Here is a 12,772-nt window from a genome sequence, read left to right on the forward strand (position 1 = left end):
GTAAATTAATATTCTGACCATCAAATATCACTTTATCATTTATTATATCCAAATAATTTTTAGGTGTTAATTGTTTATTTTGTCGTAAACTAACACCTTTCATTTTTTGTGCAATCTTTTTAAAATCACTTCCATCAATTGAACCGTTGAATGAAGTATAACACTTAGGGCATAAAGCAACCATGTTATCACCTTGTTTCTCAATTGCTAAACCCAATAACTTCTTCTCATGTGCTTTTTCTTCAGCTTTATTCTTTAATTTAGGTTTAAATTTCTCATCAAAACAGAAGAAATCAAATGGTGCGAATTTGTAAATGTTTTTATCATAAAATTTTTATCGGTACAATTGCTTGAAATGCTTGAGTGTTAGGAAGACTTGGATCGCCAGCGATTGCCCAATAAGATGAATCAGTATCACCTTCAATGAAATGAAAACGATTAACATCCATGCATTTATACATAAAATCATAAATGAAAACCAAATACCAGTATTTAGCATTATCTAAAGTGAAGAATGCCTCTTGTAAACATGTATCACATCTATAAAATCTATCTTTAAGCATCACTTGATACGTATCTTCACCTATTTCTCTTATGTTTTTAAACTTATTTGACATACATGCAACGCGTGCCTTCTGTGCATTCATTATTTTAGTCTTTGCGTAATTTTGTGTATTCATTGCATCGTAACCATATGATCCATTAAGTGAAATCTTGCAAAATAAACTTTTTCCTTTATTTCCTTCTAATTCAGCCTTTTGTCTTTCGTTCATAAATTCGTTCGCAAATTCATTAAAGCAAGTGTTTTTCGTAAATGTTAAAATTGATTGAATATCATCAATGATAAAATGAAATCTGTCTATTAGATACCAAAGATAATAAGAAGAAAATGGTTGATATTGGTTGTGTGTTGATGCTAACTGAGTTAATTTCCTCTGTTTCTGGTCAACTGGTAGATTGTTTGATTTCATGTAATTATACATAAAACTGCCAATTGTTTTTTCATCTGTGATAATATCTAAGTTTCTTATTATCGGTAAAAAGTTTATGTAATCATTAATGTATTTTTCATCAATGTGACCCTTTACTTCAGCCACGAATAAAGTATTTTTCTTTCTAATAATTCCCAGTGCTTTTGCTTTCTTTGTTGCTGTATCACAAATGATAACACCATTCAATCTTCCCGGCATATACATTTTATGGTCAGTATATTGAATGAAATCATGAGGATTAGATGAAAATGATGAAGGATATAATGAATTAAAATCAACACCAACGAAATGAGTCATAATGTTGGTGGTGTCCTCATTTGATACAGTTTTAGTTTCTGGACTATATGAAAGTTTATTAATGTGTGTGATTCCTTTAAGATTAACACGATGTTGAACATTTGATAGACCACCAGTAATTCCATTACGGAGAATGTGATAAGCTTCAACTGAATCTAAAGTCATTGGTAAATTATTTTTTAATGCATAATTTCTTAAATTGATTCTTAAACGTTGAACATCTTCATCTTTATTTGATTTTACGACATTGCAATAACAACACATTAACTGACAATTTTCTTTGGTATGTGGTTTTTCATTATCGATTCTATCTAATGTTGGTTTATTTGCATATGTAAACGCTTTACCACACATTTTGCATTTAGATGAAAGGATTAAATCGTGATAGTATTGAAAATCATCCATTGAAACATTATTTTTAGTATCTCTTTCTGCTTTTTCATCTTGTTTCTTATATGATTCAATTTTATATTTCCAATACTTTTTCGTTAATTCAAAACTTGATTCCACATTTTCTTCTTCTGGATATTTTTCGTTAGGATTAAAGTCTTTATATGCTAAAGCGTAACGAATCATTGATGCATTCGATGATAAAGAAAGATTATGAAGCATGTCAATTTTATAAACAAATGTTTCTTCAATAATTTTATCAATTGGGTCAATCATAATTTCAACATCTTTATTGCAATAATGAATAAAATATTCTAATCTATTCTTAAAATTTTTAGCATCATTGAGATATATTTGATAATCACTATCTGATATAGTTTCTTGAGTTAATGCTGAATAAAATGAATCTTTCGTGAATGGTTCCTCTTTATATAATTCTTCTTCGTAATTTTCCCACATGATGAATTGATAAGGGAAAAAGGATTTAACACGTGATTTATTGTTTCCGAAATCTCGAGTGAATTGGTCTAATGTCCCACCCGCTATATAATTTCTGATGTCAATAAATCTCAATTCATATGGAATGTTTGTTTTCTTTACAATGATTTGCTTAAATTGTGAAGATGAACCCAGCATTGATTTTATTTTCCATTTTGCAGTGTTTAAATCACGAAGAATTAAATTTAAATCAAACTTTCCCGAATTAAAACCTATGATATTCACTTTATTGAATTCCTCATCTAGAAGTTCTTTAAATACTTCCTTCTGTTTTTCATTTAATGTTTGTGACTTCATTAATTCTTCATATTGTTCAATATTTGATTTAGCAACTAATGAACAGGTTGAAAATAAAAACTCAATCCAATCAGAAATAAAAGAATCACTTGATGTTAAGCAAAAATTCCTCGTAAATGTTTTATCACGGTCTACGACCTCGCCGCTTTGCGGCTTTATTTTGACAGTTGATGATACCATAAATGGTTTTAAGTAAGCATTCAAAGTTGCACATTCAGAAAGTTGAAGTTCTTCTTTAGTCTCTAATGTTTCAAAGTCAAAAGTAATATAATATCTTGTTGGTTTATAATATTCCTGCAAATTATGTGCTAATAGCCATTGATATATCTTCTGTTTCGTGATATGTGGTGCATATGGTTGTTGTGTGTTTTGCAATTGAACGTCTTGAATTAATCTTCCATTATTTTCTTTACATTTCTCACAATGCTTTAAAAATCTTCTTTGGTTTTTCCTTTCTGGATCATCACGGATAGAATATACTTCTTCTTTGCAAAAGGGGCAAACTTTATATCCTGTGAGTGCTTCAATGTCTGTTATTCTATCAGCGTGAAGTTTTCCACATGGACTCTGTGTTAATAAAATATTTACTGTTTCAAATTCTGGATCTATCATTATTGAATCCACTAATGGAAAGTCTACCTTGTTAATGTCTACGTCTTCTGGTTGAGGGTCACAATAATAAAAATCAATATTAACGTTTAACATTCTTGCTAACCTCTCACTTTCTGATGAAATGTCAAACCCTTCATATGCATCTATTGCTTCGTTTAAATAACTTCTACGAGTTTTAGGATTAACACCATCAGGAATGTTATAGAAGCGTTTAAATAACCTTCTACCTTCGGCTCTTATTTGATTATCATTCATTTTAGCTGTTCCATTTTTGTTCATTTATGTAAGAATAAAAATTAAAAAAATAAATAAAAATAAAGTTTATTTTTTTTAAAGTCCGAGACTCAGAGAGTCCAGGGCTAAAGTCCATAAAATGAATTAAGAACACATAAATTTTTATCATCTGCGACGTGACGAATACATTTTAATTTACTCAAGAATGCGTACCCTGATACATTAAATCTAATTCCTGTCTTATTTAATTTCACAACTTTGAAAAGGAATGTATGAATAGCTATAAAATGATGAGATGATGTTTTATGGGTTGCTTCCATTTTTTCTGAAATAAATGAATAAATATAATGCTTATAAGTTTTCATATCTTTTATGTTCTTAATAACGAATGGTATAGACTTTTCCACTTCATCTTCCTTCGGTGCTGTTCTTTCATATGAAACATTATTGGTATCTTCAATAATGAAACCACAATCGCATAAAATTTTATATGTACCAATTGTTTCTTTTGATATTTTATCTAATAAATCAAAAACTTTATCAACACCCGTGCATTTATTTAAATAATAATTTGTGTAAATATCATGGTCTTCTTTCTTAATCGTATTTGTTGCATATGTTACATTTTTCAATGCTTTTTTGAATTTTTCAGAATCAAGAGGAGGTGAAAGTAATATACAGGGGTATTCTTCATCGTCAATAAACTGAAGCTTATGTTTATGAATAAATTTTGTGCCTTCTTCTGAAAGTGTTTCGTCAATATCACCATCTAATAAATTTTTAGTAGATTCCAAAAAGTAATTTTTATATCTTTCTTCATGAGATTTCTGAACTTCTGATTCTGAAGCTGGGATATTCATTAAACCCTCTACTTCATTCTCATTATATTTTTCAACTTCTCTTAATTCCTTAATTTTTTCATCTATTTCATCTCTTATTTTTTCCAGTCTTTCAATTTCATCATATTCATCATCTTTAATCCGTTCTTCATAATATTCAGGGAAAACATCAGGTTCTTTAGGTTTTTCTTCTTCAGATGTAGGATATAAAAAATTTATAACATCATCTTTATTCATTTTTCCATCATAATCTAAATCATTTAATAACTCGGCAAATTTTTGACAATTTCTTAAATAATATTTATTAACTTCATAACCCGCCTCCTCTAATATATCCTTTATTTCCTCATTTGTGAATCCCATTTTTTTAACATTGTTAGTTGTGACGCTCATTTATCATTAAATAAAAAAATAAATTATTCAAAAAATGTAAGACATAAATTTTCAAAGTTTATTTTTTTATTCATGAAAATAATTATTTCTAATTTCTTTTACTCTCTCGTATATACTAGATTTGAAGAATTCAGAACTTTTACCATAATCTCCTAAATGTTTTCTTATCCCTAACGTGTGCCAGTTATTATATGAAACTGAATAAACTTTATCTTTATCTTTACACCTTTCATCACTTCCAATATATTTATATTTCAATTTTGATTTAGCATTTTCATATTCATTAACGTTTAATAATTCACAGTCTTCCTTTTTAAATAAATGTTTTATGTATTCAGGATTTAATACTCTACGTTTATATGCTCCTAACTTAGTTCTAAAGGTTTTTCTACAAAATTTAGGAATTCCATCCTCTTTAATGTCATCAATGATTTCCATTTCATTATTTTCAATTTCTTCTTCTCGTTTATGAGGTCTTTGATTATGACTCCATTGATTCCATGAAATTAAATATTCTTTATCATTATATTTATACCTCATTAGCTTATTTTGGCTTTCATATTCATTTAATAATTCACAATCTTCATTTTTAAATTGAAGTTTAACCCATTCAGGATTTAAACAATGTTTAATTAATCGCGGAATATCTGACATCATCTATATATAGCTTCTTTTATAAAAGATAAAAAAATAAATTATTTTAAAATTAATGTTAATTTTTTAATGATTTATAAATAAATGCATCGTCTATATATAGATGTAACAAAAAATGATACAAAACCCTTCCACATATACTTCGTACACAACACTTCCACATATACTTTTATGATTTATATTTTAATACATCGTCTATATATAGATGTAACAAAAAAAGTCACTAAACCCTTCCACATATACTACTTCTGATATATTACTCTCATTCGTGATGATTCGTTTATCGTGAGATGAAATATCTTGTTCCATACTTTCTAATGAAAGCTCTAAATTACAAACTGTTTTTATGAGCTTTGCATCACTTAAATTTATCATAGGTCCCAAATTCACTCCTCCTCTTCCTCCACCACTCACATCGGATTGTTTTTCTTGGCGTGTAATTGACTTAGTTTTATTAAATGGTATTTGCGCCCCTGATACTTGTCTGTGATTTATCATATGTTGATTTAACAGACCATTACTTTGTAAATTAATCGAATCCATTCGGCAAATAGTTTTGTCGTAGATATTGTTCACATATGGGTTCATTTCTAAAAAAATAAATTTTTTATTTGTTGAGCACATTTGCACAGTAATCAAAATTGATAGCATTTATTTCATCCATTTTTATGAATTCTCTTATACTATCCATTTCTTCTTCGCATATTGTGAATCCCATTGTTGGGAAGAAAAGAACCATCGAAGGTATTCTTTTTGGTTGGATTAATATGATTCCATTAATATTAGTACCGGATGGTAACTTATTAAAATCTATCAAATATCCTGTCGTACCGAGTTTGCATTCGTCAAATGATTTTGCAATAACCAGGTTGTCGACAGCTTTAAGTATGGGAAATTGTTGGATTTCTGATTTATATGCTGACTTCGTTTCATCTTCCGAAATGAGGGTATATTTTTTGTAATCTGACGGATATATGGGTTTAATGTCTTCCATTTTGAAAGGTGTAAATTTATGCCCTGGATACTTTAATGGTGTGCATAAATAATTCATCGGTTTTCTAACAACAATTCCAAAATAGGAAAATTGTTGATCCAATTGTCCGTGCGATGAATAATTATTCGGTATACTCACATTTATTCTTATTGGTATAAACTTTTTATATTCTTTAATTGTAGGGGATGATATTTTTATATTACATCCGTCTATTTGGGTTACATATATGCTCGATTCTGGTATTAGTTGTTTTAAGTCAGTAACATTAATGTAAAATATTTTAATAGGTGAAAATTTAATGGAGTAATAATCAATGTCAACGATATAGCATTCATCATCGGTTATTATATCATTTACTACGTACGATTTTATTGAGTAGGGGTAATTTTAGCTAAAAGTGACACACCCGTGAAGGGTGTGATTACCGATCGGTAATTTCGACAGTTTAGAATTTAAAATTTTTTATGGAACTGTTGCGAGTTTCATAAAGAATTTAAGGAATATAAGCAAAGATTTGAATCAAAATCTTAGACCTAAGCCGCTTGATTCGCTCGCGGCTTCCGCGAATTACAGATCAGCAAAGATTTGAATCAAAATCTTCGAACTAAGCCGATCGCTTCGCTCGCGGCTTTCTTTATTATTTTAAATTTGCATATTTCCATCAAAAGTTCATAAGGTAAAAAATTTCGTTTATTTTTACTAAGAAAAAAAAGGTTTTTGATAATAAATTTATTTTATTTCGAAAAAGTAGCAATAATCGTAAAAGGGTATTGATAGGCTTGCTAAAGTAACTAATTTTAGCTGTCAAATACTTTTGTATTTTGAAGTAAATTAGTATAAATTTGTTTTTACTTTTATTTCGAAAAAGTAGCAATAATCGTAAAAGGGTATTGATAGGCTTGCTAAAGTAACTAATTTTAGCTGTCAAATACTTTTGTATTTTGAAGTAAATTAGTATAAATTTGATATTATTTTAACTCCCTTTGAAAACCTCAATTTTCCATACAGAGGGAACGGGAATAGCATCCAATATTCCCTGAGAATGGTTGCGCATTCTCAGTTCCCTCTATATTTCGAACGAAGCTCTCATCGGTCTTTTTTTTAATACTAAACGTTTTTTTTCCCTGTCACTTTTAGCTAAAATTTGGGTTTGCCATTCTTTATCCGCTAATGATAGATAATAACTTAAACTATTTTATAAATTCATGGCGATTGGAGAGCTATAAGCACTTTTCATTTGGAAAAATAACCTTATCCGGAAATTCATGAACACAAAAGGTATTTAGACTTAAAATAGATAGAATTTCAAACTAATATAATATGTAATCTTATTATCAGCAACGGTATTTGTCGTATGAATCCCAACTCCCATATAGGGATATCTCGGTGAAATCGCAACTATTCAATCCAAAGTTTCTCAAACACATTCGCCGATAATAATACGTTTTAAAAAATTTTCAAAAATAATATTAAATCTAATGGCTATCATTTGGTCATATGAATAAAAAAAAAAAAAAAAAGGGAGTGGGGCTTCCAGGCACTTCGTGCCTTCTAGCCCTGAAGATGTTTAGTATAAATGAAGTTTTTATTGGGAAGGCTTCCAGGCACTTCGTGCCTTCTAGCCCATAAGAAATTTTGCACAAGACCCAAGAGGAGGACCGGAGCCCCAGCCGACCAGCCGTTGACACTTTTTCTGTCGCTTTTCACAAATTATATATGTTTTCATGTTTTGTCAAGACTTCTTCGTAATGAGTGTAAATGACCCAAAAATATAATTTAGGTGAAGAGGTGAGATCTCACCTGTTTTCTCACCTCTTTTCTCACCTCATGAATTTGTCATGATTTCATCGTAAATGCTTTGTCGAAACTTCTTCATCGTACATGTTTTGTCAAGACTTCTTCATCGTACATGTTTTGTTATGCTTTAAGTTACAGGCGTTCCAAGGAAGTATACTTTGAGAAGCCTTTTTCCCCTTATAGAATGAGATAGGACGGTTATTTTACAAAACTGACAACACTTTGACCGAGTAGTTTTTTGTGCTGAACAAAAAGTGTCATATAAACATCTGTCAAAAACCGCTTTTTAACTTCACTTAAAATGCCACGTAAGCTACGTAAGAATATACGTAAGAGGAAGAGAGCATTGAAACATCCAATAGTAAAACTGACACCACAACAACAGTTGCAACAACAAATGATGAATGACCCCACTATGTTGCAACAAATGTCAAGCAACCCTATGCTTTTAAACCGAGTTATTGGTGCACAGAGTGGAGGTTTACGAGCGGCACTTTTAGCGAAAATGGCAGGCTATGGTGGAGCTGCAGACGGAACAGCTTATAACCCTCAAAGTCAAATGAATTTGAGTTCACTCAAAAATCAATAACAGATGTCAAAAAGTCAAACATAGACATACAGAAACAAATAAGTGAAAACGAAAAGAAACTAGAATATGACAGACACACAAAGAAACTCAATGAGTTAAACGTAGAGAAAAAGAAGAAAGAAGAACAACTGAAAGAACTAAGTACAGAGGAATATGCGAAAAAAGTGTCAGAAAAAGCAGCAGAAGTAGCAAAAATGGAACAAGATGTTATAAATTTGAAAAACCATACTACTCAATATAAAGTACTGAAAGATGAAGAGATAAAACAAAAAGCCCTGAAGACATATATGGATAGCGATGAGTATAAAAAAGAAGTTGAAGCAAATGTAAAGGCAGAAAAACTTTTACAGTTGCAAAACCAAACCGTACAGTATGAAAACTTAGCACAAGAAAGTAAAAATAACGACGCAGCCATGCAAAAGGCAATGAAAAGCGCAGAATATATAAAAGCTAATAATGACTGGTTAGATGCCCAAGCCAACGCTAAAGCAGCCCAACTTATAGGGTCAATAAGGACAAAAATACAAGCGGATGAAGACAGTTCAAATGAAGCTTTAATGAATGCTGACTTTAAGAATGCCTTCGAAGCTCTTCATAGTAAGGTGAAACTAGTGAACGACTTCTCATCTGGAAAGAAACTGAAGTCTGAAGGTTTCGACAAAGAGTTAAGAGAAGTAGCACAAAATATGACGAAAATAACAGATGCAGCAACGAGACAGGCAGTTCAAAGTGCCTATGACGCCGTTAGAGCAACTGTTGTGGAAAGTCAAGAAAAAGAGTTACAAAAGACCAAAACAGACCTAGTAAATGCTTTCTTAAAAACGAAAAGTCAGGTAGGACATTATGCTGCAGATGGAACATATGTGCCAGCTGGTGGAACTTATATACCAGCTGGTGGAACTTATATACCAGCTGGTGGAACTTATATACTAGCTAGTGGAACTTATATACCAGCTGGTGGAACTTTTATACCACCAAACCCTTCAAGAGAAGCACCTGCAGCAGGACTACCTAAAACATTTACATCGTCACATGGACACAGACGCAGGCATGCACCACAACAACAACAACCAACAATTCAAAATCCAGCACCACAACAACAACCAACAATTCAAAATCCAGCACCACAACAACAACCTCCACAACCAGCACAACAACCACCTCCACAACCAGCACAACAACCAGCACAAACAGAGCAAGGACATAAAAGAAGTAGCGAACAAGGAAACCAAGAATTCTTAAAAATGCTTAAGGAAAATTATGGTTACCCAGATACTCTTGACTTTAGTGACAGATATAAAGAAGCTATTAGAAAGTTCAAGGAAGGAAATACTGACCCGAACCTATTTAGCTTTATGGTTCAGCACCAAATGGGATATAAGCTCAAACCTGGAAAATACAAGCTCGCTAAGGGATATGATTTAATAGCATATCATCCAAATGACATGACTGAATTTACTCCGAGATATTTTATGTCAGAGATAAATGATAATTCAACTATCTTCATGAAACGCGTAAAAAATAGAGACGGAACGAAAGAAGAAAGGGTTATGAATGCGGATGGCTTAAATAGGGAACTTGTTAAAAACGGTCTCGGAATATATGAAATGCCAGCAGATGAGGTACAAGAAACTCCACAGGAAGAAGTTCAGATACAACCAGACATGGAAGAAATAGTTCAGCAACAACAGCTAGAAGAGCCTGAAGGAAACGAACAAGTCCCTCCTTTGGAAACTAACTTCACAGAACTAGATGAAGATTTGGAACAGCCGAAAAATCTTGACCCTCAACAAGTGTATGCGGAGAATATGGAATCTTTCCAAGAGTCTAAGAAAAATTCGGCTGACATAGTAGAAGAATATCGAAAAATGTTCGCCGACATACAAAAGACTCCAACATCAGATGAAAATATCCAGCATAGAATGGAAGTACTGAAAGATAATGTACACAAATACAACAATCCTTTTTACTTACGACCATATAACGTTCAATCTTCGGATGAACTCGGTGAAAATAAAAGGTTAAATTTCAACAAAACATATAGAAATGAAACATTGTTTAAAGTTCATTCAGAACCTAACCAATATGGAAACAAACCTACTTTTGTATCTGCAGACTATGGAACTACAATGAGATGGGGTCATAAAGCTAATCCGGATAGGTGGTTCATAAACTTACAACCTCAATTCCAAGAAGTTGTAGACGCAATGGAAGAGAATGGTGAACCAGATATAGCTGGTATTTTCAGCGCGGCTTTAATGCCATTGAAAGATATGAAACATGCAGATATTTTGGACCAGTATGAAATGAACATGGCTGATGGAAATATAACACCTGACGTTCTAGAACATTTATCTCAAAGAACTACACAGAACCATAGAGATGGTATATTTGGTGAAGAGTTTAGAAAGAAAGTTAGGGAGAAAGAAGGAAGAGAACCTATTGTACATGACCTTGCAAACGAAAGTTTGCAAAATGTCATAAAAACTTACTTTGCAGACAATGAATCGAGAAGGGATGAATATTTAAGAAAACTCAAATGGACAGTACCAAATGAAATGTTAGTATTGAAAAACATGTTCCTTGACAAAATAAAACCAACTACAGAAATAAATGACGCAAGACTGGAACATTGGGTAAAAGCTTTCCCATTCACAAAAGATATTATTGGTTACATGGAAAGAAAACCAGAATGGCTACAAAAACATATATTTGGAAACGAGCTTATTCCATATGGACATTTTGAAGAGCTATGAGACCGGAAACTCAGGAAGAGTCAATGCAAAACAATAACGCGAAGACTCAATACATGACCATAGACAAAACTCTTTCTAGATATTAGTGTACCTGAGATGGGCGACCAGAGGCCAAAGGGCAAAAAAGGACACTGGGAATTTACAGAGATACGAATAGGGGGGCTGAAGCATAATGCAAAGTGACATGTGCAACAAGCAATGAGAAAAGAAATTCAAAGTCAGGGGAGAAGTAAAAGGCATGTGTTACGTGGGACAATTATCGAATATATAAATGCGCAACTAAGTTCTATATCTATTTTTACTCCATAGTGCAAATGTGACGCGCTCAGAAACATATAGAACGCCAATGCAGTCTTTGGATGCCATGAATGCGAAGTATGCTTTTCCGGAATGTAAAACAATGATGCGCTCATGCCAGATTAGAGCAGATAGTCACGGCAACTTATAGTCTGAACGCTTACAAATATAGCAACTGCTGTATCTTACTTAGGAAACGCTAGGGAGATGTTTGAGAGAAGGCGCTTCTTCAACGAACAGATAGTAGATTATTGTTGGCGAGGACAGGTATATCATATATGACTAATTTGGCTATGAACAACTCATCTTCTTAATACGTAGGAACAAGACATTGAAAGAAAACCTTTCGCTGCCAAGTTGTCTGACAAGAAAGGTTGCAATTGGAATTTTCTAATGTCGGATAGCAATATGCTCCAGAAGTTTTCATGGATAGTAAAGATTATATTCTGACTACTGACTTAGTTCAATACAGTAACATGGGCAAACTATGAATGGTTCTGCGCTTTAGAGAACTCAGTACAACCACAAAGCTAGAGAAGACAAACAGACAGTATGGCAACTATTGAGAAAATAGACAAGACTGACCCTTAAACGTTCCAGGGAGTTTATATGTTTAGACTTTCCTGTTGGACAAAATGGACAAAGCTGTACCAAAGTCCAAGTAAACACTGGAAACTTAGAGTTACCCTTTAGTCATCTTTCCCTCATCTCAGGTTTTTAAGATAACTTGCCAAACGGGGCAAGGAAAAAAAATTTCTATTGAACTTACGTCCAAGCAAAAATACACTTAGTCATTGCACAACGCAAGAGCCCACTTCACTCTTACAGACGTAAAAGGGAAGCAAATCAAAACTCATTCGCCGATTTTGCAAAGACAAGTTGCACTTAGCTCTTGGTTTCTCAAACTCTCAACACTGAAGGTAAGTATTATTTCCTCAATGCTGCTGGGAACGCTTGGGACCCAGTTAGGTTCACATGCGACAGTGAAATTGATAACTGCAAGGAGAATAGAAAGCAGAACTTGCAGTCTAATATGTTGGAGCCCAGATATTTCAAATGCTTAGCTGCCAAATATATTGCCAGTTCACTTAATGTCCCTATCCACAAACATCTCTCGTCAAACGACTTTCAGG

At 32.4% G+C, this 12,772-nt stretch overlaps 1 protein-coding gene and 2 pseudogenes across 3 annotated transcripts, besides 4 other annotated features; 1 reads left to right on the plus strand and 2 right to left on the minus strand.

The window, feature by feature from the left end:
* Positions 1–4,709: part of a mobile genetic element that runs on past the window's edge.
* On the minus strand, positions 324–3,456 carry TVAGG3_1058790 (annotated as a pseudogene). The gene has a single exon. A coding segment is annotated over exon 1 (3,133 nt).
* Positions 4,710–5,813: 1,104 nt separating the features above from the next.
* TVAGG3_1058810 (uncharacterized protein) lies at positions 5,814–6,200 on the minus strand (the record flags this gene model as incomplete). Its single annotated transcript, XM_001298229.1, has 1 exon — positions 5,814–6,200. One exon carries the CDS (start codon positions 6,198–6,200, stop codon positions 5,814–5,816), a length of 387 nt encoding a protein of 128 aa, XP_001298230.1.
* A 373-nt stretch (positions 6,201–6,573) lies between these two features.
* Positions 6,574–7,355: a mobile genetic element.
* A 345-nt stretch (positions 7,356–7,700) lies between these two features.
* Positions 7,701–7,790: a terminal%2Cinverted (terminal inverted repeat of Maverick-3 transposon ID:TVAGG3_1058830).
* Positions 7,701–12,772: part of a mobile genetic element that runs on past the window's edge.
* TVAGG3_1058840 lies at positions 8,874–10,140 on the plus strand (annotated as a pseudogene). Its single transcript has one exon. A coding segment is annotated over exon 1 (1,267 nt).

This window comes from Trichomonas vaginalis, chromosome I (genome assembly GCF_026262505.1).
Source record: "Trichomonas vaginalis G3 chromosome I, whole genome shotgun sequence".
NCBI classification, from domain to species: Eukaryota; Parabasalia; order Trichomonadida; family Trichomonadidae; genus Trichomonas; species Trichomonas vaginalis.